Source organism: Euleptes europaea, chromosome 1 (genome assembly GCF_029931775.1).
Source record: "Euleptes europaea isolate rEulEur1 chromosome 1, rEulEur1.hap1, whole genome shotgun sequence".
Lineage (NCBI taxonomy): Eukaryota > Metazoa > Chordata > Lepidosauria > Squamata > Sphaerodactylidae > Euleptes > Euleptes europaea.
Genome location: NC_079312.1, coordinates 46,050,408 through 46,076,800, shown reverse-complemented (window position 1 = coordinate 46,076,800; position 26,393 = coordinate 46,050,408). Strand labels below are relative to the sequence as shown.

The window sequence follows — 26,393 nt, the reverse complement described above, 5'->3', positions numbered from 1 at the left end:
TGATAAATGACTTGGTGAGGTAGGGTTGCCAGCTCCAGGATGAGAAATTCCTGAAGATATGGGGGTAGGGGAACCTGGGGAAGGTGGGGTCTGGGGAGGGCAAGGACCTCATCACTGTATAATCCCATTGAGTCCACCCTCTGAAGCAGCCAGTTTTTCCAGGGGAACTGCTCTATCATCTGGAGATCAGTTGTACTTCGAGGTGAGCTCTATTTCCCAACCCAGAACTGGAAACAGCATATTGAAAAGATATGCACTCTAATCCAGGAAGTAAGATGGTCACATGGAATTAGTAGGGTTGCTAACTTCCAGGTACTAGCTGGAGATCTCCTGCTATTGCAACTGATCTCCAGCTGATAGAGATCCATTCACCTGGAGAAAATGGCTGCTTTGGCAATTGGACTCTATGGCATTGAAGTCCCTCCTCTCCCCAAACCCCGCCCTCCTCAGTCTCCGCCCCAAAAACCTCCCGCCGGTGGCAAAGAAAAACCTGGAGACCCTAGGAATTAGGCTTCCAGGATTTCTCCCCCAGGAGTCAACTCAAAAAGCAGGTGCAGGATGAGAACCACAACTATCACCACTACCCACATTCAGCATCTTGAAGTTCTGTTCTGTTTTAGGTGCATACAATATAAAAGATTATCTGCTTGTGTGACAGAGCAGTCCTGACATTGTATCCTTCACATCAAAGACCGCAGTGATATCTGGGGTATCAGAAATCCCCAGAGGTTCTCAAACAAGGGTTAAATGCTGAAAGGAGGCTAGGGAGTGGGATTATACCCCGGGATGTTGCTTACTTTACAAAAGAGAGAGAGAGAGAGAGAGAGAGAGAGAGAGAGAGAGAGAGAGAGAGAGAGAGAGAGAGAGAGAGAGAGAGAGAGAGAGAGTTTTTCAGAATTTAGGACAGACACTGCAGATGAGGCAACTGTATAATAAATAATCTAAATAACAGCAGCAACTATGAAGAATGTTGTCACCAGGACAAGTTGTCAAGAGAGGCCCAAGCCTTCCTTGGAAAAGGAAGAAAAATGGTTCTGTTCCATGAAAATATGTATTAGAGGAACAGCCCTTTGCTGGAAGCGGTGAATTCAGGGAGCAACTTAGATCGGCAAGGCCCTGGCATGACAGAAACAAGCCGCTAAGCTCATCCATAACTGTCAGACCTGACGTACTGATAATTTACATGACTGGTGGCAGATTGCATACATTCCAAAAGCCAACTTTCAAACTGATGCATAGAAGCATTCGAAAAGTTCACATTTTAGGCTTATATACTATTTGATTACTTCAACTAACTCAGTACTCATATATTAATTTTATCTCAGGCAAGTGGTACTAGTTAACAGCCAAGCCATTTATCAGATTTAGTACTGAAGCTATGTTCGTTAGAAACAGAAGAAATACCTTGATGACTTATTTTTATTGTTTAGCTATTAAAAATGGCCTCAGCCAAATAGGTTAATTAATGAGACTGAATGTGATCCAAGCATTCTGAAGTAGCATGAAAATGGAATTTCTCCATGGCTCAAAACTAAGAGATAATATGAGATTCCTTTATTTCTCCTTGTCTAAAATAGGTCAAAGGATAAGGAAACTTGAATTTGGTAAATGTAATTGAGAATATTTGACTGCATGATTTGAATTGTGTTAGATGAAGTCAGCAGCCCTGACTAGGAGATAGCAAAATATACACTATCAGTATTCTTTGTATGCGAGGTATACATAGAGAACTCTGAACAGAAATGCCCTCAGTTTTTGTATGTGGGGAGGAAGGGACCTGTAATGTGAATTGCCTCTGTTTAAAAAGCTCTGTCCCATTTTGATTCAGACTCAGGTCTATTAAATTTGGCCAAGTACAAAATGAAGCATTTTTTGCCCTAATTATGGGGCCTGCCTCCAGGTAGAGCCTGTGTTCTCCTGGGATTAGACATCATCTCCAAACTACAGAGATCAGTTCCCCAGGAGAACTAGTGGGCTCTGTGGTGTTACATTCCAGCTGAGTTCTGTTTGCTTCCCAGACTCTACCCTTCCCAGGCTCTGCCTCCAAATCTCCAGGAATTTCCCAACCCAGAGTTGGCAGTCTTAGCCCTAATGCCAAGTAATATATACTGAACTCTGTAAATGGAACATTATAGATAGTGGGGAGGGCTTTTTAGACACTGGAAAATCCCATTTCTGGGTCTCGGAGTAATCCTATCTTTCCAATCAACATTTGCTTTTGAGGATTTTGAGATTCATAGTTTTCTCTGCCTCCTGATTAGATTTAAACTCTTAAATACAATCCAACAAATCTAAAAACACATTTTGGTCTGATTTTTGTCTAGTTTCTTTCTCCATTTCTCCCACTGCAGAGCCTGTTATCTCAACTAGCTTGTGTATCAAGCTAAATGAGCAGCTGTCAAATACGTTTATAGCTGCCTGATAGTTAAAAGCTGACTCACAGATGATCAGATGATAAACTGGGAGTTGGGTTCTGACTGTGCCCATTCAGCAAAATAGGTACATGGTGAAGTTGCAAAAGGAAAAAGAGAACGCTCATTCTTTTCCCTTCTCTTCCAGCAGGATGGGGACAGAAGCAATGCTTTTAGCCTCTAACTTGCACAAAGGGAAGTGGGAAAGAGTTTTTTCTCCTCCCTGTCCAACTGGGTGGGACAAAAGCAATGCTTCAATCTGTGCATCACAATAAGGGAGAGGAGAAAGAGCTCATTTCTCTTCCCCCTCTCCAAGAAGGAATAGTGAGGACAGGTGGTATATTTATAAGCTCTGTGATATGAAGGGGAGAGGTGAAAGAACTGGTTTCTCTCCTTTTCTCTGAATCTCAAGTGAACAGCTTGAGGTGGGGTGAAGAGAAGGGAAACCCTGCATTGTGCAGGGGGTTGGACTAGATGACCCTGGTGGTACCTTCCAGTTCTATGATTCCATTATTCTATTCTACGATTCTATGAAATCAGATAGGCTCATGATGCCACTGCTTCCCACCAAGATTGGCTGCATCTCAACAAGGCTGGAAGGCAGCAGTTTCCAGCATAGGAAATTAGAGGAACCTGACGTCCAGCTGGTCAGGTGAGAGTTGGCTCCTGGTACACCCCCTAAACAACTTTGTTGGGCACAGAGCAAAATTTCCCCAGCAGAAGGTCAGAAGCAGACACCCACCGGATCCCTCATCAGCTGGCAATCCAGTGCTGTTGACTCCAAGTAGCCTGTTCCTATGAATACACAGGAACAGGCTGTGAATCTAAAGATCTATCATCTTGCATCTCCTTCCTCCTCGCCTGGCTTTTAACTTATCCTTGTCTACCATGCTAATCAATTCGCCCTTTCCCCCACTGCTTTTATCTTGCCGCACAGGTTCTCCTTTGGGTGTGTAAGGAACTGGGTCAGACACCAGCTTTCTGAGCATAGGCTATTACAGATATGTTGATAAAACTATGCAAAAAATGGTGCAAATTGTATTCTTGAATATTTAAATCCCAGCATGCAATTATGGCCCACTTTTTCATCCAGTGAATATAAAATGCCCTGTTTCAAAGAAAGTGTTTTTGCACATGTAAAGAAACTGTGCTTGCAGCAGAATTTCCTTTGTAGTTTTCTCTGCCTCCGCTCTTAAAACCTGTGAGGCAAGCTTCTGTTTATTCTTTAAAGTTGCTCGCCCTGTCAGATTTGTAGCAGCAAACACTAAGAAGGGAGCTCTGGAATTAATGGGCTTAAACACACTCGGATGGCAGCCAATATGCAGAATTTTCATTTTGAGTGAAATGCATATTTCCATCATATAAGACAGTCAGCTGTTTTAAAGGAAGGGACCTGAAGAAATGGCCTTGCTCAAGAGGAAGAAAGAGAAAGTTTCTTTTAGCTTTTGTTCGAAAAGTCTAAAACACAAAAGCAACAACTCCAAAGGGGTTGCATTCTTTTGTTTCTTAATAGCTTCCTGCATTAGAAACTTCTTTGCCCTTTGCTAAGAATCTAACCTAAGAGCCCCATGGCGCAGAGTGGTAAGCTGCAGTACTGCAGTCCAAGCTCTGCTCACGACCTGAGTTTGATCCCAACAGAAGTTGGTTTCAGGTAGCCGGCTCAAGGTTGACTCAGCCTTCCATCCTTCCGAGGTGGGTAAAATGAGTACCCAGCTTGCTGGGGGTAAAGGGAAGATGACTGGGGAAGGCACTGGCAAACCACCCCGTGAACAAAGTCTGCCTAATAAACATCGGGATGTGACATCACCCCATGGATCAGGAATGACCCGGTGCTTGCACAGGGGACCTTTACCTTTTTAAGAATCTAACCTAGGGTTGCCAGGTCCCTCTTCGCCACCGGCAGGAGGTTTTTGAGTCAGAGCCTGAGGAGGCCGGGGTTTGGGGAGGGGAGGGACTTCAATGCCATAGAGTTCAATTGCCAAAGTGGCCATTTTCTCCAGGTGAACTGATTTCTACTGGCTGAAGATCAGTTGTAACAGCAGGAGATTTCCAGCTAGTACCTGGAGGTTGGCAACCCTAATCTAACCAGATCCTGTGCCAAAAACCCAGGAAGTGGCAACCTGCTCTACCTACTACCTGCCAGACTATGCAAAATGTAGGATTTCCATTAATTAACCCCCACCCTATTTTTACTTAAATCAGCCAAAACCCACAGGAGCTCCATTTGCAAGCAAAACAACAGTATTGGGACATGTGTATACGTTGTCATTTCCCCTGTATAATCACTTCCAAACAAGCTACTTGTTATCAATGCTGCTTGGACCTGCCCATCAAAACATACATTACACCCCTGTTACTACAAAAATTAAAATTGGGGGTGGAGGTAATATGCCAACAAAAACACCTACAGAAATATCTGTCCTCACACAGCTTAGAAAGGGGAGGAAGAGACATGAGCTCTTTCTCCTCTCCCTTTTGCAATGCAGAGATTAAAACGTTTTCTTTGTCCTGCCCCACTTGGGGAAGGAGAGAGGCAAGCTCTTTCCAGCCTCCCTTTTGTAATGCCAAGATCTAAAACATTGTTTTGGTCCCTGTCCAGCTTGAAGAGAAAAGAATGGACTCTTCCTCTCCTTTTTGCAACTTCACTGTGTAGCTATTTTGCTGAGTGGGCAGGGTCAAACCCAACTCCCATCTGATCTCCTGATCAGCTGTAAGTCAGCTTCTGACCAATAGGCAGCTGCAAACTTATTTGGCACCTGTTTGAGTTGATCAATGACATCCAAGTATATCCGTGATTGGTTCATAGGCTGATTGCAAGTGTCAAACAAGATGTTGCAAGTGTCAAACAAGAGAACAGTTGACTAGCCCAAGGTCACTCATCAGGCTGAATGTGGAGGAGTGCAGAATCAAACCCGGTTCTCCAGATCAGAATCCACCACTCATGGGGAGCAGTAGGGAAACAAACCCAGTTCTCCTGATTAGAGTCTGCCACTCTTAACCACTACACCAAACTAGTGTTCTGTTTTTTGTTCCAAGGGTGAACTTTGGAAGTATCCCTATAAGCAAGTCCATGAGTTGTTACTCTGTGGTTTTCTTTTGTTCAAACTCAGCAGAGCCCTAAATATGAGTAGGCACTGTCAATGGACAGTCTGTCTTTGCTTTGTCAGTGTTATATTTAGAAATGCTCTAAGAAGCTATTTTCAACCTTGATTTAGAGAAGTTCAGTATGACAAAAGTGAAGAATCCAGGCTACAATCAGTTGTCAGTATTTCATTGCCTTTATTCAAACGGACTGCATATCATTTCCCACAAATAAAGGGTATTTCGTTGCCACGTCCATCACAAGCATGTTGCTTTCACTAAAAAGTATATCACTAAGAAAGCCCTTTGACCCTGTTGGAGGGTACATTTGTTAATGAATTATCTTTCAACTTTTCAAGGACTTCTTTGTTACTAAAGTGAGCATGTGCCACAAGAATCACAAGAATCTCTTTGATAAAACATATACAGTTTGTTAAATAGCAATGACCAGGTCATAACAGTAATTGCATGTTTGAAAAGTACATTTGAGAGGAGGAAAAGAAGACATGCATACCTAGCAACAGAGAAGCCAATGACAGTGGTGATCCAACAGCTAACTGGAGGTGTGTACAGGGAAGGTGTGTCAGTTAAGTTGTGACAGTTAGGTTTTGACATTTGGAAGATGGGAGGTGGAGATGAGAGTTTGATGAAAAGAAGAAGAGTTGGTTTTTATATGCCGATTTTCTCTACCACTTAAGGAAGAATCAAACCGGCTTATAATCACCTTCTCTTTCTCTCCCCACAACAGACACCTTGTGAGGTAGGTAGGGCTGAGAGAGCTCTAAGAGCTGTGACTAGCCCAAGGTCACCCAGCTGGCTTCATGTGTAGGAGTGGGGAAACAAATCCAGTTCACCAGATTTGCATCCACTGCTCATGTGGAGGAGTGTGGAATCAAACTTGGTTCTCCAGATTAGAGTCCACCACTCCAACCACTGCTCTTAACCACAACACCACACTGGCTGAACAGGTTAACTTAACAGATGTGATATTAACAGTGCAATCCCAAACAGAATTTTTTTCTTATAAACCCATTGACTTCAATGGGTTTAGATGCATGCAACTCTGTTTAGGATGACATTACTTGTCTTCTTATGCTGCACTGGAACAGAGAGAGTATTAATGAATTACACGCTGGTGCTGTGGATTATTTGTAACAGTTTCATCCCCTCTTCATTTGCCATGAATATTTTAAAAACTGAAATCTCATTTATTCATGTTACCTGTTAATGTTTCTTTCAGTTTTTCCCCAATTAGATGTAAAAGAAAAAGCATCTTGTTTCTGTCAAGTTACCTCATACCTCTTATCATCCACAAGCTTGGATGAGTTTTATATCCAAGCCAGAATTGTACCCAAGTACATCATTCCTGCTTGGGTACCCTGTGCAGTAGGGAACACAAGAAAATGACAAAATCTGGAATTATATCTGGGAAACTGAAGATTTTTTAAAAGGCATTCTTCTCTTAGATCTGTCATTCAGAAAAGAAAATATTTTAGTTGAATAATTATTTTTAAATATATTAACATGACCAAAGTTTTGATTACAATTAAGATTTTCTTTCTACTGGCTTGTTCACCCATGTTATGGTAAAGTCAGATGTTTAGCCAGCTATTTTATTCAGGTACTCCATCCTGTCAATCACTTTCTAAACCCCAAGAGTTACAATTATCTATACACTGCTGAGGAAACTTTCCAGTACAATGGAAAATGCCTCAGTCACTCCTTTAAAGCTTCTCTTATATCTGGGTAATGTTAGAGGGCACAATCCAAAAAGAATCTTGATGGCAAGGGGAGATGCATGTCCTTGTACTCCAATTGGGAAAATTATCAGTAAAGTGTTGGGCAAAACCCATTTCAAATAGCATCAGGAGCCACACAGAAGAGGGGTGGATTCTGGTTGGGCTGGAGTCCCAGCTGGTGGAAGGGGAGAGAGAACTTCTGCTAGAAGAAATGCTCAAGCCTAGGTGGTCTCTTTGCTTTGTTAATATCTAGAATATGGAACTATAGCTTGTACCTTCCTGATCATTGTGCACATAGCTCATAACTCCAGCAGTGGCTAACAATCACTCCAGTATCCCTACTGCTTTTTCGAGCAGCTTCCTTATATATTGGCATGCCCAGAATTCTGACATACCTACAGCCCATCTACCCTCATTCCCACACCTACTTACCAGCAGCATCTTGCCTAGATAGGAAGACAGCCCTGCACTCGCTTCCAGTATATTAATCTATGCTGGTTGTTGGGTAGATGCTGCTGCTGGTATGTCAACATTGAATTTTTGCAGTTCTAAGTTACAATGAGTTGAGTATAAGCAGTGACAGGATCTAGAATTACTTTTCATTTTTTGCTGCTGGTTGCTCTAAATTTGATGCTTCTAAATGCTTTTCAGGAATCTCTTTCCAAATCTAGTACAATCATAGTTACAGCAAATTATACTGAAGATGTTTGTCCTGTTACTCATACTTCAAGGATACCTCCCTCTTCCTGTAAAAACAGTTAAGTGTGAGGAGAAGAAGAAGAAGAGGAAGAGGAAGAGGAGGAGGAGGAGGAGTATGGTTTTTATATGCCGATTTTCTCTACCTTTTTAAGGAGAATCAAACTGGTTTACAATCTCCTTCCCTTCCTCTCCCCACAACAGGGACCTTGTGAGGTAGGTGAGGCTGAGAGAGTTTGGACAGAACTGTGACTAGCTCATGGTCTCCCAGCTGGCTTCATGTGTAGGAGTGGGGAAACTAAACCCGGTTCTCCAGATTAGAGTCCACCGCTCCTAACCACTCACCACGCTGGCTCTCAGTAGGAGGCAGTAAAACTGACATGGGTAATTCACAGTGGGTCGCCGTGTTAGTCTGTCTGCAGTAGTAGAAAAGGGCAAAAGTCCAGTAGGACCTTAAATACTAACAAAAATATTTTCTGGTAGGGTATGAGCTTTCGTGAGCCACAGATCACTTCTTCAGATACAGCTAGAATGTGAATCCATCTACTTTTAAGTAGAGGAGATTCAGAATTCACTCTCCTCTACTTAAAGACAGATGGATTCATATTCTAGCTGTATCTGAAGAAGTGAGCTGTGGCTCACGAAAGCTCATACCCTACCAGAAAATATTTTTGTTAGTCTTTAAGGTGCTACTGGACTCTTGACATGGGTAAGACTTGTTGATTTCTTTACCTTTCGACATACAACTTGAGTGAGGAGGTGTGTGTATCACCTACATTTTCCAGTCATTACTCCATTAGAAATAGATTTTCATAGTTCATTTTTGAGTTCTATCTCTTAGCCATTTGAAACTTCTGATGACAGGAGCTATATGTACTTGAATGTTGAGCATGGCTGGTAAAAAAGGAGCCACACTACCTCCCAACAATTGTCTGTAGTTGCTTCTCTCATGGGGGAACCAACACTTGCAGTCACCATCTGCTTCTAGAAATGCTGAGGGAATGGGACATAAAAAGAGCTGATGGGAAGGTAAGTTTGAAGAAAAAGTGATATATACTCACACAGAGCAAAAAAAACATTGAGAAGGTACATGAGCTGAGAGAGAGCAAGATTGAAAACAACAACCAAACAAATGAACAAAAGTAGAACACGTTTCTCAAGAGCTAACATTATGGCTCACCAGAGGGAGTCCATTCTTAGGTGAAATTGCCTTATGAGTCTTCACTTCCACACCCATTAATTCTATCATAACTCAGCAAGAGTTTCTCCTGACATATGCCAGATGTGAGTTGGATGTTTCTGTAAGCAGATATACCAAGATGATGGATCAAATGTAACCTGCTTCAAGTTCAAATAGCTATTGGGGTGGCAGGGGTGGGGGGAAGCAGCCAAAACATTCAAAGTGTGCCCTGGTCTTTTTCAGCCTTTAGTTTGTGATCTCAGACTTTATATTTGGTGAGAACCTACTATGTTTTGTGGAATTTATTGTTGTTGCCAATGGAATATGGAAGATTTGATCTATATTGCAATCCACCTTGAGCTCCATAAGGAAGAAAGGCAGCTAATAAATGTTGTAAATAAATGAAATAAATAAAATATGTTCATAGAAGCTAGCTCTGTCTGATGTACACTGACACTCACATTTTACTGGCTTTGTTGGATTATATATGCCCAGTAGACTTATGCATGGGAGTTTGTTTCATGTTGTTTAATTTTTTTGTTATAAATTCCACAGGATCTGTTTTATTGTGGAATACCTCACACATGTATCTAACCCTACTAGCTACTGCTTGCAGTGAATCAAGAAAACCTAGAGCCACTCCCCTCTTCTGCTAAGCAACTCTGTGCTCTCTTTACACCTTTTATTAGGAAAATACTGCCTGCCTTGTAAAAGTGAAACCTATAGAGGTAGAGACTATAATAACAAAAGAAACAAGAACAACATGGGGGAAAACTTTTTTGTTGTTATAGGCTTTTTACATGGGGCATTTGTTTTGTTGTCCTGACCTGGATGGTCCAGGCTAGCCTGATCTCGTCAGATCTCAGAAGCTAAGCAGGGTCAGCCCTGGTTATTATTTGGATGGGAGACCACCAAGGAATACCAGGGTTGCTATGCAGAGGAAGGCACTGGCAAACCACCTCTGTTAGTCTCTTGCCATGAAAACCCCCCAAAAGGGGTTGCCATCAGTCGCCTAGATGGCACTTTGCATTGCATTGCATGCATTTGTTTTGTTTTAATATTAGTTGTGATAATTATGGAACAATCTATTTTCATGATTATTATATTAGAATTAATAATTAAAGGAACAAGCTAGTCTAATGCCCGGGGTTGTCATGAGAACGCCACGCACCACTTAAGATCAACCACGTAGAGATGCTTCTACACCTCCGTGTTCATTGGAATTCTTCAGTCAGCAGCATTCATCATTCTGACACATGCTCAGAACTCACTGGATCAAATTAAAGTTCACAGATGGCAATGCGAGAATGTTTAAATCAAGTTAATACAAATTAACATGTTCAGCTGTGGGAGTCAGATGGAGAGGCAAAATGGGCGAGGCTGGCATTTTTGAACAAGCCACACAGTTTTCCACCCCAGCAGGACTGATACAACAAATCACACCATACCTTTCATGAGCTGAGATCTTTTACAGTTGAGTATGTTGTGCAAACAGATGGAGATAGAAAAGGAATAGTCATGACAAAGTATCTGAGGTGTGGGCTTTATGAATATTGAATTACCATACATGATGGGCGAGTCTAGAATAGAGACAAGCTACATATCTCCCCGTTTCGAGCCAGGATCGAAACACTTCTTTTTCATAAATGATTTAAATCCATTTTTACAGATATACTAAAGATTAAACATGTGTGGTTCAATGACAATAATTATGAAAATGGTGTGCTTCATAAATATCATAATTAATATGAAAATGAAACTGATTCCCCATCTAAATAGACTATAATGAAAAACCCTCATGATTTCACATTTGGTCCGTTTTTTTCATTACTTTAGTCTCTGACTTTTCTAGTTTCATTTTTACGAGGACGACTGTGTTTTCCTAGTAAGGGAACAGAAAGAGCAGTGTTCCATAGGAGGAGAGAGGAGAAAGCTCTGGCATTTCTTGATTGAGTGCAAATAGTAGCCACTAGGATTACACACATGAACATGTATTCCAATCCTGAAGTATATGGGGTAAGCCAGGTAGCACAATCCTGAAGGGGGGTAGTTAGGGTGCGCCTAGGGACAACACAGTCATGCTGTCTTCTGAGTGGCTTGCTGCCTAGGGCAGCAAGCCAATAAAGATGTTTCTGACAAAATCCCAAGGGACAGCACAGCCATGCTGACTCCTGAGCGGCTTGCTGCCTGTTGCAGCAAGCCAATAAAGGTATTTCTGACAAAATCCCATGAAACTCTCCATTGAGTTTCATGGGGCTACACATGCCAGTTTGGCAGGCATAACTCAGCACCTGCAAAAGGGGGTGTTCCTGGCCGGAAAGAGCTTTAGAAGCTGCCTGAAGGCAGCTCCACTCCCAGGAACCCTTCCTTTGGTGCTGGTGTGAGCCCTTGCATTGGAGATATGCTTCCAGCAAGGCTGTGTGGACACCCATGGCTCACGCTGCCACATGGTTCCCCTATACAACATAAGTGCCCCTGCCCTGTGTCCATGCCAGTTTGCACGCCATTCGTGGCACTTATGCCGCCATAAAGACCATGCCGCTTCCTCACCCATTTCAGCCCCCCCTTTCAGGATAGCACGGTTACTTTCTTTTCTCATACAATACCTGCCCTGCCCTTCCAAATTCCCCCTTTCAGCTTGTGCACCCCTGCCGGCCTTTTCCTTTCCTAACCTTATCTGCCACTCAAACAAACCTACCTCAAGTTCCTCCTGTCCAGATGCCTTGCTCTCCTTGTACCACCAAATGTCTTGTACCACTGACTGTCTTGTCAGTTTGTCTCTTGTTCATGCTATTGTTCATCAGGCTACGTGGCTGCAGTGCCAAATTTCCTCACATGGCTGCTGACTGTGTTACTGTTTTGAAGCTTTCCTATCAATTACATGGGTGCCTTTCATTGCCTCAAAAAGGGAGACGCCTTTATACTCTCTGTCTGCAATTTGGGATTTGGGATCTCCTAGGGTCTTGCAAAGCCTCTGAGTCTTGTCCAGTTTAGATGGAAAACCATGAGGTTACAGATCTAAGAAGAGGGGCATTTTTCCATTGAAACCAATGGGCAATAATAAAGTAGAATTGTGGAAATGAAATAACAACAAAAGAAAAAATAATGAAACCAACCCCCATGAAACGACACAATAACAAAACCAGTTTTTTTGGAATTAATAATGAAAACAAAAGAAATGAAACAAATTCCTTTGCACAAGGCTGCAAAATATGGTGGGTTAAGGACAGAGATGTGGAAAGCAGAGGGGGAAAATGCAGAACATTTTTTATTTGATTTTGAATACTTATCAACAAACACACTTTTTAAAAGGTTCAAGGCTCTTGCAGTATGCAAACAAATTGTGATCTGAAATGAGAACTGATCAAGCGGCCCTAATATTATCTTTGCACACAGAACTGGCACCTACAATTTCAAAGCTAGCTGGGTCAAATTACATGTTACTGTTCATGAATGACAGCTGGCAAAAAAAGTCATGTCTTTAATTGCTCCCTCCCACTTGTAATGTTTTGTACAATTTATCAGTCTCCTGATTTCATTATGTTCTATATATTATCTCACTTTCTGCCAATCACAGTCAGTTGTTTAGAAAGGATGTAGAGAAGGAAGCAGAGAATAAGAAGCACAGATTTTGCTTTGCTCTTTTTTGCAGTGCAATCTTGTACAGCATTGCTCAAATCTAATCCCACTGATTTCATTTGGTTTAGATGGAGTAACTCTGCCTGGGATTGCACTATTAGTTTCCTTGTAATCATTATATCACTACTCTGTTTACCTGAAGAAGACTAAATATGTTCTATCAAGAAAAAGAGAGGGCTGTCTTAACATTGCATACAAGTTACAGTTATGTACACCATTATTTTTCAAAAAATAAAACCCTTCTGTGTATAAAAATTTTAAGGGGCTTATCTTATATTCAGGATCATCTTCGTTTCAGGTAAATCTGGCAATTTATTAGCTTTACATTGTTATCCAATGCAGACTTTTACTCCCTGTCTAAAGCCATTGAAATCAATCGACATAAACAGGACGGACTCTGCAAAGAGTTAGCTTACTCAAATAAGGTGAACAGAAAGGAGCATGGGTTCTGAAAAAAATGTACTTTGGCATTAATGCAAGCAAAAAGATAATTTGAAAAGCAGATTGCTAAAGACATGAAGACACACAGCAAGCATTTCTTCAATATATCCGAAGCAGAAAGGCTGTTGGGCCTTTTGATGACAAAAAAAGAAAAGAAAAGAAAGAAATGATTACTTTAGGAAGACAAGGAGGTGGCAAAGAAACTGAATGAATTCTTTTCACCATTTTTCACTGTAGAAAATGTGTAGTATGTACTCATGCTAGACCAGTGGTTCCCAACCTTTTTTTGACCAGGGACCACTAGGACTTTTTTGTTCGGTGCAGGGACCCCAAGGTTCAAAATAAAAATTCCGAGAATTTGAAAATAAACTTTAATCATAACTGTTAGAATAATATTTGAATATATATATTTTTTATAATAGAGAACTTTTAATTGAAAATATTAATTTATTATGGGTTTAGAACTTTGTTTTGCGGACCTTAATTTAGTTCTCGCGGACCCCTGGGGGTCCATGGACCCCTGGTTGGGAACCAGTGTGCTAGACTCACAGTTTTTGGTAGGGTGTCTGAAGAACTGAGTCAAAGTGAAGTGACAACGATGTGAAGTTCTATGACTACTGAGCAAGCTGAAAACCAATACATCTCCGGGTCTGGATGACATACACCTAAGTGATTTGGGATGTGGAAATGTTGATCTTCTCATCAATATATGTAATTTGTCTCTAACTTGTTGGCCTCTGTACTGGGAGACTGGAAAGTGGCAAATGTTAAACCAGTTTTTAAAAAGGTGATTCAGAGGAGATCCAGGGAGTTACAAGCCAGTTGGCCTAGCATTTGTTTTAGGTAAATTACTAGAAGTAGAAACCTTTATGAAAGAAAGAATTATTGAGCATATCAGGAACAAAACCAGCTGAGGGAGAGTCAGAATGGCTTTTGCAAAGGGAAATCCTGCTTCACCAATGTTTTGGAGCTCTTTGAGCAGGTTAACCAGGTTGTGAAAAAGGTTGAGGGGAGAGGCCGTGGCTCAGTGGGAGAGCATCTACTTTGCATGCAGAAGGTCCCAGGTTCAATCCCTGACAACTCCAGTTCAAAGGATCCTCAGTCCCTGGAGAGCCAGTCTGAGTAGACAATACTGACCTTGTGCTCTGTAGACTCTTTCCTACATAAGCAGTAGCCAGCTGAATAAATTGCAATTTAGCTCAGAGGGGTCATTTTTTAATGGGGAGCAGTCTGTCTTGTTCCACTGACGAAGTCATCTACAATCAGTCAGACAGACAGAGATCCTTTTTTATTATATGGGGCATCAGCTTTAGTTTCAAGTGAGCCCCTAGACTGCTCACTTTTTATATTCACAGTTTAATACTTTATAAGGCTTGGATCCTATGGTCCTCAGATCCTAAGGGGGCACTTTGGCCTCCCATTCCAGAGATTTGTAAGAACAATTTCATGAGGGAGGAAAGGAAGTTGCCCTCTTCTTGCACAACTCTACTCCTGTCCTTAGAATTCAAGGCATTATCCAGGAAATTATCTGCAGAAATGTGGGTGAGTTGAAGTCCCTCCCCGCTCCAAACCCTACCCTTCTCAGGCTCTATCCCCCACATATCCAGGTATTTCCTAACCCGAAGCTGACAACCCTAACCATTGAAGCTACACACCATACAGAAAAAAATGATGGGATGGGAAGAGGAGAGGGATTTGATTGGCAACACCCTGCCTAGCTTTTTGCCGCTCAGCTGGCTTACTTTTACTTGTGGAAGATGGGTAACTCATTGCATGGAGCTAAACGTGGGTTTCCATTATCACTCGCAGTTGAATGTGTAACATAATGTCTAGTTTTGTGCTGAAATACTTTGGAAGTGAAGGCTGTCGTTATCAGATGAGTACTATAGCAAGCTGATTGCCAAGTATTCCACATTCATGTCACAGTCTTGCTATCATTTTGATGGCTTAGAAAAGAAATCTGAAGTTTCCTGTGAACACCGTGGTCTCCATTTAGTGAGCTGCACATTACCCACAGATTTAAACACCATTACATCCTTAATTATTTAAATTTATTTTTTCTACTTCAAAGCAGTAAAAAGTCTCCAAATATTTTAAATGCTTGATCGTCTGTGAGTTTCTGCTTCGTAAAAGAGATAATAAAAACAGAACTGAATTTCCTTTGACTCTTATGCACCAAAATGAAAACATTAAATTATATCTAAACTGCAAAAAGAATGTTATTTTCTTGTGTTAAGGAGACTTTCATAGGAAGAGGTGAAATTATTTGATAATTTAAGCAATCTATAAAAAATTCTTTAGTAAAAGAAAAAATATACTTTCTCTTACTTAAAGAAGCTCATTGCAGATGTTGTGAAATAATTATCGGAAGCTTTCGAAGCAGTTTAAAAATCCGATCCTAAAGAAATGAACACACTATAATCCTTGGATTGAAGCTTGGCTCCCAAAGAAGTGAGCAAATATGTTCAAGGACAAGGTCAAGAGAATTCTTGAATGCCTCACTTAACTTTTAAAAGTATACATGCAATCTCTCTGACAGCTAAATCAATCTAAACCCAAATTAAAAGAAAAATTGACCCTCAAACCCAGCTATGTTTCAATCTCCCCTTGCACATATGCTCTGCGGACTAAGGGGCATTTCAGTTCATTTCTTTGAAATGAACTATGAGCTAAACTCAGTCACAGTGGTTGTGTATGCCTAGATGTGTTTCAGACATGACCAGAGAAATGACGGTGTTTTTCTTTCTATGGAGGGTGGAGAATTTTACAACAAAATACTTAAATGTTGAAGAATAGTAAAAATCCCGCCCCCCACCCCCCGTGCTTATAAAGGTAGGAAAATGGTACGAGGGGCAAACCTTAAATAGCTCCCCCTCCTTGTACCACTCTTTACTTTTCATCATAGTCCCTGTGGCTGTATTTTTGTAAACAAAAATATATAAACTACACATACCATGATATTCTGCCTTGAAGCAATGAAACTGAAATAATAGCTCTAGAGCTCTGGTCAACAACTTCTATTCCTTGATGACAGTTTTAACATGCAAGTGACAAGTAAAAACATAGAAACATAGAGTTAGAAGGAACCTCAAGGGTCATCTAGTCCAACTCCCTGCACAATGCAGGAAATTCAAAACTACATCCCACCCCACTCCTCCCGTGACCCCTGCTCTATGCCCAAAGAAAGACAAAAAAACCTTCAGGATCACTGGTCAATCTGACCTGGAGGGAAATTCTTTCCTAGCCCCAAAGTGGCAATCAGCATTAGTCTGGGCATGTAAGAAAAGGGCCACTAGAGTCAAGCATTGACTCATCCCTTTCTGCCTTCTCTCATAATCTGCCTAAGTTCACAAAATTGCATTGCTGTCAGATGGCCATCTAGCGTCTGCTTAAAAACCTCCAAAGAAGGAGAGCCCACCACCTCCTGAGGAAGCCTGTTCCATTGAGGAATCACTCTGTCAGGAATTTCTTCCTGATGTTTAGCTGAAAACTCTTTTGAATTAAATGCAATCCGTTGGTTCTGGTCTGACCTTCTGAGACAACAGAAAACAACCAACTCCATCCTCTATATAACAGCCCTTCAAATACTTAAAGAAGGTTATCATATCACATCTCAGTCATCTCCCAGGCTAACAATACCCAGCTCCTTCAACCTTTTCTCATAGGACTTGGTCTCCAGACCACTCACCATCATTGTTGCCATTCTCTGGACTAGCAGAGGACTAGTTGTCAACTTTGGTCACTTAAAATGTCCTGTGAGCATATTCCACTGCTTGTGATAACATTTTCTGCATGACAAATTGTCCTACAAATGGACAACTGAGGAGACCAATTGTCATTCTGCAGGGGGCTGGTCCCCAAATTAGGTCCCCAATTTTTAGTTACATGGGCTTGGAGGCGGTAGATGGCACAGAATTGAAAGCTCTGCACCCCTGCCACCTCTGAGACCCACATGGAGTTTGGAGGCAGCTGGAATTTTTTGGTTTGGGGTTTAATTTGATTATCCAGAAAAAGATGGACCCCCTCATACCGGTATGGGGATTCAGCTTTTTGGTGATTTTTCAAAAATTTCCAGGTCTATTAATCCCAAACCTGAAAAATACTGGGGGGGGGGGGAATGGTGCACAACTCTAGTCATCAATAAAATGGCAATTTACAACAAAACAAAACAAATCTTTGGATGTCTCAGAGAACCTGAAGGAGGTTCAAATGCCATTTTTGTGTTTCTAACAATGTGGACTATCTCCAATTGTCTGTCATCTTGTAATATGAATGGATTTTCTCAATGCCATCACAAAATGTTGGGGGGAGGGGGTGCAAGAAGGAAGATATGAAGAAAGTAAATGTGTTGTGATAAAAAGAAATCCTGAATATGATAGGTGAACCACAAAACCTCAATGACTTTTTGTGTGAAGATGACCACCGTGTAAAATAATCTGAAGTAGATTTCATTTCCTGTTCAGTAGCCTTTAGAAATAGGAAATATATTTTGTCTCAGAATATATGATATAGTTGCGTACTTCTAAAGGTGCAGCCATGTTACTCATAAATCTGCAGAAGGCTTTTGGCTCAACGTAAAAAAACTGAAATATATAATATTCATCATGTTCTGACTCAAAAAGAAATTGTGTTTTTTATACTATGTCTCTTCTTACTATAAAACATTTATCCCCACTATAAAAGCTTTCAAGTGATAAGCATTGCATTATTGACCCACTCAACTGAAATGTATTTTGTTTGTTTAATGTGCTGTTTATTTAGTAAAATCTTAACTTACAGTACATATACATATAAATCTTTCAACTATCCCCTCCCTCCCCCCCAAAAAAACCAAATCGGGTGTATCATCAATATATTGTCTTCCACACATTAGTAAGCCTGCAGGTTCTTATTGAACAAATCTTCAACTTTATGTAAAAGTTTCCTTAATTTTTTTCAAAGAAGAAAATGACTAGGGGGCAAATTTCAATTATGCTGGAATTGGGGAAGTTTAGAATATAAACTCACCAAATCAAAAAGCCTCACTCCATTGCACATCAAACTCTGCAAACTGAAGTCCAGCTTGTAATGGGATTTGCTCATGTTCTTGCTGCTAGTCATTGCTCCTTGTCAGTACCCTTACCCATTTGCCAGCAGGGAAAAAAAAAACAACTCTCACAGGTTTGATTCAAAACTGGGCTCAGGGCAATAGAGGACAAGAGAAAGCAAGGTATTTTTTTCACATGAGCACACACAAAGCTGAATCAGACCATTGATTTATCAAGGTCAGCATTGTCTACTCTGGGTGACGCAGCTCTCCAGGGTCTCAGTTTGAAGTCTTTACAAAGTGAAAGTACTACCTGATCCTTTTAGCTGGAGATGCCGGGGATTGAACCTGGAATCTTTTCACGCAAAGCAATTGCTCAAGAATTAAACCACAGCCCTAACCTAATCCTATTCTTGAAGAAAAGTGGCAGATTGTGTGTGTAGTCAGTTCTGAGCTTTAAAACATTTTATAACACCCTAATATTGTCCCAGTTCCCTCACTTCCAAGTCCATCTACCAGCTGTAGCAGCTACTGCCACAGGAAAAGCCAGGTGGACTCATTCACTCACTCACTTTTCCCATTCATCCCCATACATCTCCCTCCTGGGACTTTGAATATTATTCCTTCTAAGGTGCAAGCTCTAAAAAATGCAGTCTCTGGGATGTTTGACACTTTGATATGGGTCGGTATAGGGACATTTACAGGGCTCTTGGTGCCTCAAATGCTGCTGATAGTCAGGAACAGGGTTGTGCAAAAAAAAAATTGGTAAATTTTGGGTTCGGGTTTATTGGGCCCCAATTTTTTTCTGTTAAACCCATAATAAGCCAAATACCCATACCAGTAAATATCAGTATTTGGCTTATTTCCAGGTTTACCAAAAAATTCGGGTCCATTATAGTCTATGGGGATATTTTTGAAGCTCCTTTGGGGTCATTTTGGGAGGTAGAATCCCAAAATTTGCAGCATGGCTGCAAGGGACTCTCCTTATATGGCCACCAAAGTTTGGTGAACATTGGGAAAGGGGCTCCAATTTTATGGGCCCTCAAAGGGGTTGTCCCCATCTTCCAAGCATTTGTGAGTCAAGCTGTCCATCAGTTCTCAGGTTCAGACTGGCGGAAACAGCCGATTGACAGGCTAGTGTCTCAAAGTCTGGTGGCTCCATTCGTATCTGGGGCGTATAGCATGATGTCTATGCAAATTAGCTTCCAAACTGAGGAAAATGGCTTAAATGCAAGAAAAATAAGGCACAGAAAACATTGCTTTTGATGGCAAATAACACCCTGTGAACAGTCGTTTATTATGGTCATCAAAAATCTGATTTCAAGAGATGGTCACGGTGCAGGGAAACAAATCCTCTACTCAGGGCAACCTTCAGTTTAACAACAGGTTTTCGGGGGGTGATATTGGAGCCAGCAGAAGTCATCACCAAGGCAGCTCTTATGAAGAAGATTGCTCATCCATGCAGGTGACGAGTCTTCTTCAGAAGCCAAGTAAGTAGCTGTAGAAGTGGTCTTTTTTTAGTTGGAGGGTATATTCCTCTAGACGGGTTGGGGGATCCCCATCTTTTAAAGTGCAGATCAGCCCACTGCCTGGTTAGTCAGACCAAGTTGGATCCGATTATATGACCCTGACCTCAAAAGAGCCCCAACTATGGGCCCCTAACAAAACCAGTAAAAAAAAGATAGAAAAATGAGAGAAAGCACAGAGCTGTGCGCCTGAGCAAAGGCAAAAAGCTGAACCAGAATCACCTATTTGGCTTTGGGCAGATCTCCAGGTTTTGGCGTTTGGTAAACCAAAACCCAAAAATTACCAAAATGGCTAATTTTGGGTTTATTTTTGGTTTGGGTATATTGATATGCAGAACCCTAGTTAGAAAGTGTGTGCATGGAGAAAAGGGACAGGGAAGAGAGAACAAATACATTCCTTCTCACCCACCTGCTTGCTGCTGCCACTGTGACTTCAATCAGATAATCTATGCTAATTTCTTATTCCACTCCCCACCCTCATATACATGTGTGTGTGTGTGTGTGTGTGTGTGTGTGTGTGTTAAGTGAGTCAAGTCACTTCCGATTCATGGCGACCCTATGAATCTAAAACATTCTCTAAAACATTCTATCGTTAACAGTCTTGCTCAGGTCTTGCAAACTGAGGGCCATAGCTTCCTTTATACCAATTAGTATGTCCTTGTTCATAAGTAGGTCATTCTTCTTAAACAGATTATCATGATTGCTTCTAGTTCAGGTTGTTTTCCAGGCCACTTCACTTCATCAAGACAAAGTTACCTGCTGCCTCTACAACAAGCTGGTCTTCCCTGTGCAACTTGGCCCTCAAGTCGATTCCAACTGATTTTACCCTTTCCTCCAAACATATATGTTGTTCCTGTACCCAATTGCAGAACCCCAATCCCTTTCACACTATGACACATCCACTTGAGAGTTGTTCAGGTAGTACAGGCCATAAAAGGCATCTGCCTGAAAACTTGTTGAGCTGTTACTCGACAAAGGATGTATTACTTGCCTGTTTTCCCAGAGGAAAAGTCTAATACAAAAATAAAATAGATGAATCAATGACCTGATCCAATATAAGGCAACTTCATATGTAAGTTTCTTGTGGCTGCCCACAAAATTAGCTCCTAGAGCAAAACCAGTGACCTCTTAAGTACACACGTCTTCCATTTAATTGCTAGAGTTGTTTGGGAAAGAAATGTGGAAGAGGGAATATTTTCTTCTCAAACTCAAGGTCAACTTTTCTATTACTTTTAGCAGCATAGGGTTCTGAGTGCTGAAATCCTTATCCCCCAAATGAATTTTCTTTCTTATGCAGCATTAATATCTAAGCAGCACTTTCATTTTAACAATAGTGAAAATAAAAAAGGCAGTGTGGATCCTAAGAACAAAGATCCAGATTTTCAAATAAGGATTTCAGACTTTATCTTTCTCTCCCTTTTTGCCTCTGGCTATATGTTTACATCAGATTATATCATTTAAATAGCTACAAGTTATTAGGAAAAAAGGAGAAAGAAGGATAGAGTCCATTCGGTTGCCTTACAATGTCATTATCCATGCATACATTATTTATTCCTTTCAGCATAAGCAAAAAGACTAGTCGAGATGAATAAAAAATAAATGCTCTAGGAAAATGAGAAGAATCGTGGACATTAGTTCCATGCTATGAGATGTGCATTTCTCAAGGAAAAAATAGCCTTGTTAATTGAGTTTAAACATTTTGGAAGACTTACTACACCTGATTTCTGCCTTAATATTTAACTTTTGTGATCATGAAATTATTATCCAGGAATGTGGGCCTGGGGGAAACAACACTCTCCCCCTTTAACACTATACTTCATTGTGATCACACAGTATAGATTCCACTTCCAGATTAGATTGGAACAGCTCGGTTTGGAGATTTTGTAGAATTATATGATTCTGCTGGTCAAGGAAATTCTTTCTTCGACACATGACTTAAACAAAAATCACTCGGCTGAGTTTGCCTCCATAGCTTTAGAAGCCAGATATCTGGAAAAGACCGATTATATAGCAGCAGTGCACCAACACAATAACTGGAGCTAAAATTGCAAATCAGTGGCTTATAGATCAAATCAAGCCTGAACTGACCCTAGAAGCTAAAATGACTAAACTGAGGTTGCCATACTTTGGTCAATTATGAGAAGACAAGAGTCACTGGAAAATATAATCATGCTTGGAAAAGTTGAAGGCAGCAGGAAAAGAGGAAGACCCAACAAGAGATGGATTGACTCTATAAAGGAAGCCACTGCCCTCCGTTTGCAAGATCTGAGCAAGGCTGTTAAGGGTAGGACACTTTGGAGGACATTGATTCATAGGGTTGCCATGAGTTGGAAACGACTTGATGGCACTTAACACACACACACACACACAATTGCATGGGAGCACCAGCACAAAAACACAAGTGGGCCCTATTGCTGATGTGTTACATATGCATTCTAGGTTTTCCAGTAGTGGAATACCAGAAGATAATACACACTAATAAAGAAGATATGCAATACAATTTGCTGAAAATCAAATTAAAGAATGTACATTAACTGACGGAACCTGTTGAAAGTCTGACAGTGCCAACTGTGTGCCTAGGAGGAGTTACACACTTCTGAGTCCACTGAAAGGTATAACTCTGCTTATGATAGGACTGTGGGCTGCACATGGGCAGGGGGGTGGATCTGCGGCAGCCAGAAGCGGCACAGCCATGCTGCCTCTTATGAGGCTTTGAGGCTGCTGCGGAGAATTAAAAAGCCTTTAAGAAAAGGGGGGAAGCCCCCATTGAAAAGAGTGGGGCTGTGACACCCCCAAAAAAGTGTCATAGCTGTGCCGCAGCTGTGAGGGGCATTTCCAGGCTGGAAGGGGCTAGGAAGCTGACTAAAGTCAGCTCTGCCTCTGGGAACGCCTCGGGACGCCCCCCCCCCATGTGAGTGTCAATGAGAATGACCCCTGCACCAGCATAAGTGCCCCTTATTCTGTGATAAGTGGGCACTTACACTGGCACGGGGTCATACCGCCTCCAAACCACTTTGCCCCCCCCCCGCTCAGGAATGCGCTCTAAATCAACGTAACAGTAGAGCAAGAATTATTTTCTTTGCCTACTTCAGTTAGTTTAATTAGTTGAAGGCCATTTTCAGTTCTGCTTCGAATGTCCTGTGAAAGATACAGCCCAGTTAACTTGAGCTTTCATCTAAAATGATTCTACCAGCCAGCACTTTGCATTATCTTCTGTTCCATTATTCACAGAAAATGCAGCTGCTGAGTCATGAATCATATGATTAATTTAAGGCTCTCTTGTGATTGCTATAATTAGCATAATTGTATCATGAGAATATGACTAAGATAAAAACAGTGTTTGAAGTATACCATGTTCAACGCATTAGTTAGATACAGAAGTCAGACAAATGGCTGCACCCAGGCACTGCATAATTGTTCCATAAAAGGCAAAGTGACATTAATGGGGCAAAAATATCATCCAAACTGTTTTGCAAAGAGCAAATGTCTCTTTGCAACGCCCCCTTCCTTGGAGTTATTTACATAAAACTGGAGCAGCACGTGCTTGGAATACTCTGCGTGCTGCTCCAAAGTTATGCAATGTCCGGAAATTGCTTGGGGGAAGGCCGGATCCCCCCCACCCGCCACAAGCAGCAGTCCAAGCCAAAAAAGACTTCTTCCAATATTTAAAATGAAAATCTTGGGTTTGGGAAATTCAGAGTCATTGAGTGAACACTGTCCATTGAACATGATAATGTATCATGTATTTTGGCCTAGTGTAACTCTGCAGAGAGCCAGTGTGGAGAGCCAGTGTGGTGTAGTGGTTAAGAGCAGTAGTTTGAACCGGGTTTGATTCCCCACTCCTCCACATGAGCGGCGGACACTAATCTGGTGAACCGGGTGAGTCTCCCCACTCCTACACATGAAGCCAGCTGGGTGACCTTGGGCTAATCACAGTTCTCTTAGAGCTCTCTCAGCCCCACTTACTTCACAGGGTATCTGTTATGGGGAGGGGAAGGGAAGGTGATTGTAAACTGGTGTGATTCTTCCTTAAGTGGTGGAGAAAGTCAGCACATAAAAACCAACTCTCCCTTTTCTTCTTACAAAGGACTGCAGTGTAAAAAACCTTCCCCTATAGCAGATAGGTAACATGCACCCTGCACCCACGCAGACCTAAGAAAGTAACAATTGCCTTGCTGGGTTACACACAGTATTGTACAGCCTAGACATTAACATATTGCAAAGTTTCTATGAATTCTATTGATTCCATAGATTGATTCTTCTGGGCCAAATTACATTATGCACATCCTTTATTCCCGGTATTATTTTTTAGAATCAAAGTAGTGTAGTGCTTAAAGGGTTGTGGAGGCCTACATTGAAATCCCTTCTCAATCATAAAGTCTATTCCCTTGGAAATCATACATTAGATTTTAAGTATTGTGGCTAGAAGCCAGTAATAGATCTATCCCTAATGTATTAAACTGTTATAGGACCTTTATGTTAGTGTCCTTGAGATACCTGTATTCTTATTTCTTGTTTTATAATGTACAAAGTCCTCTCTATCAATTTTAGTGGAAAACCCTAAGTTTTCTGTGTTCTGTCTATCAATTTTAGTGGAAAACCCTAAGTTTCTGTGTTCAGAATGTGAGAATAATGTTTTGTTACCACATACAAATTATCCACAATCACCCATCCATGTGTCAAGCCACAGCTGGGATTAAAATGTCAATGTGTGTAATATATAGCATATTAGAACAGAAAAGCAGGTTATACTGTGCCACATTGAGATAATGGGAGGGCATAAGATGCGCAAATGCCACATTTTCATGAATTTGTGAATGTCAGGAAAGTATTTATTAAGACATAGACAAAGAGTTATAAACTGGCCATGCCAGAACTGCAGAACAGGATGAACCAAGAAGAAGAAGAGGAGTAGTAGTTGGTTTTTATATGCTGACTTTCTCTACCATTTAAGGAACCAGCTTGCAATCACCTTCCCTTCCCCTCCCCACAACAGACACCCTGTGAGGTAGGTGGGGCTGAGAGAGTGTGACTAGCCGAAGGTTACCCAGCTGGCATCATGTGTAGGAGTGGGGAAACCAACCCAATTCATCAGATTAGCCTCTGCCACTCATGTGGAGGAGTGGGGAATCAAACCCAGTTCTCCAAATCAGACTCCACCACTCCAAACCTCCACTCTTAACCACTACACCACGCTGTAGCCAGCATGGTGTAGTGGTTAAGAACGGTGGTTTGGAGTGGTGGAGCCAGCATGGTGTAGTGGTTAAGAGCAATGGTTTGGAGTGGTGGAGTCTCAAGCCAATGGGAGAGAGATGCTGACTGGTCTCCGGATAGAGCAATTACTGCAGGTGAACAGAAGTCACCAGCTAGATTCATTAAATGCATACCCTGTTTTCTAATGACAAAGGGTGGGTATGACTGTAATGAATTAAAAGTAAATATCTAGTTTGTTACGGTTCGATATGAACATTTTCACAGTTTCCCACCATCTGCTGAATGATTATTCCTCATCGCACCATATAGCTCTTTCAGGAAACCTATGAACTGAGCATGTGAGATATCAATATTTTAAATATATAAATCCCGATGTAATAGTTCTAACAACTAAAGGCAGGAGAATCTGTGGCTATGGCAGTGATGGGTCAAATCCGCCTGGGAACAGTGGCTTTTATACAACTGTCTCAGCTCATGGCTCCGTTAAAGAAAGTCAGCAGAGGCTTACTGAAATCTGTAGCTGCTCTAATTGTAACTGACATCTTAATGACAAGGGGTTTAGCCAAGTAGTCTGTGTGGTATAGCACTGAATGAGCATTTTCTTTAAGAAACGGAAGATGATGTTATATATTTATCAATCAAAACAGTGATAATGGAACACTTTACCTGCAAAACAGTTTATGAGAGGTAGGAGAAATACAAGTTTCCATAGCAACATCATCTCCACTTTCCAAGGCCAAAAATTCTTCCCATCCAATCATCAGAGGACCTATGTAGATCTTCTTGGCACTATTTTATAGCCTGTAAAAATAATAAGAGAGGTTGAGAATGTAAATGCCAATCAAGAAGTATGGTTACTTTATTTCAGTCTTCATGTTGGTAACTCCTAATATTGAACTTTTTTTTGTCCTGTGCTGCGGGAGCACAGATCTTCTGAGTGGGTTTTGACTCTTTCCTAGGATTGCTGCAGCCAGTTTAGAACACAGGGCAACTTATTTGCAGACTTCTGCAAGAAGAAGAAGAAGAAGAAGAAGAAGAAGAGTTGGTTTTATATGCCAACTTTTTCTACCTTTTAAGGAGAAGCAAACCGGTTTACAATCTCCTTCTCTTCCTCTCCCCACAACAGACAGCTTCTGAGGTAGGTGAGGTTGACAGAGCTCAAAGAGAACTGTGACTAGCCCAAGGACACTCATCTGGCTTCATGTGTAGGAGTGGAGAAACCAACCCAGTTCACAAGATTAGAGTCCGCTACTGATGTGGAGGAGTGGGGAATCAAACCTGGTCATCCAGATTAGAGTCCACCTTTCCTAACTACACTATGCTAGCTCTGGTGGACCTGTCTTTTCTAGGATTCTGATCTGTACAAAGAGAGCCCAAAGATCTCTTTCACACATCACCATGGACTCAATTTCCATTGTTTTTAAATTACAGGAGTCACAA

General features: G+C 41.3%; 1 protein-coding gene across 1 annotated transcript in view; it reads right to left on the bottom strand.

Annotated features, from left to right (window-relative positions):
* The window catches only part of CNTN6 (contactin 6), a 187,164-nt gene extending 161,433 nt beyond the window's left edge, over nt 1-25,731 (bottom strand). The window contains exon 1 of the mRNA XM_056846756.1: nt 25,620-25,731. Within this exon, the coding sequence (XP_056702734.1) occupies nt 25,620-25,714 (95 nt within the window). The 5' untranslated portion in view covers nt 25,715-25,731. The remainder of the gene's footprint in view (nt 1-25,619) is intronic.
* Between the last annotated feature and the right edge of the window lie 662 nt (nt 25,732-26,393).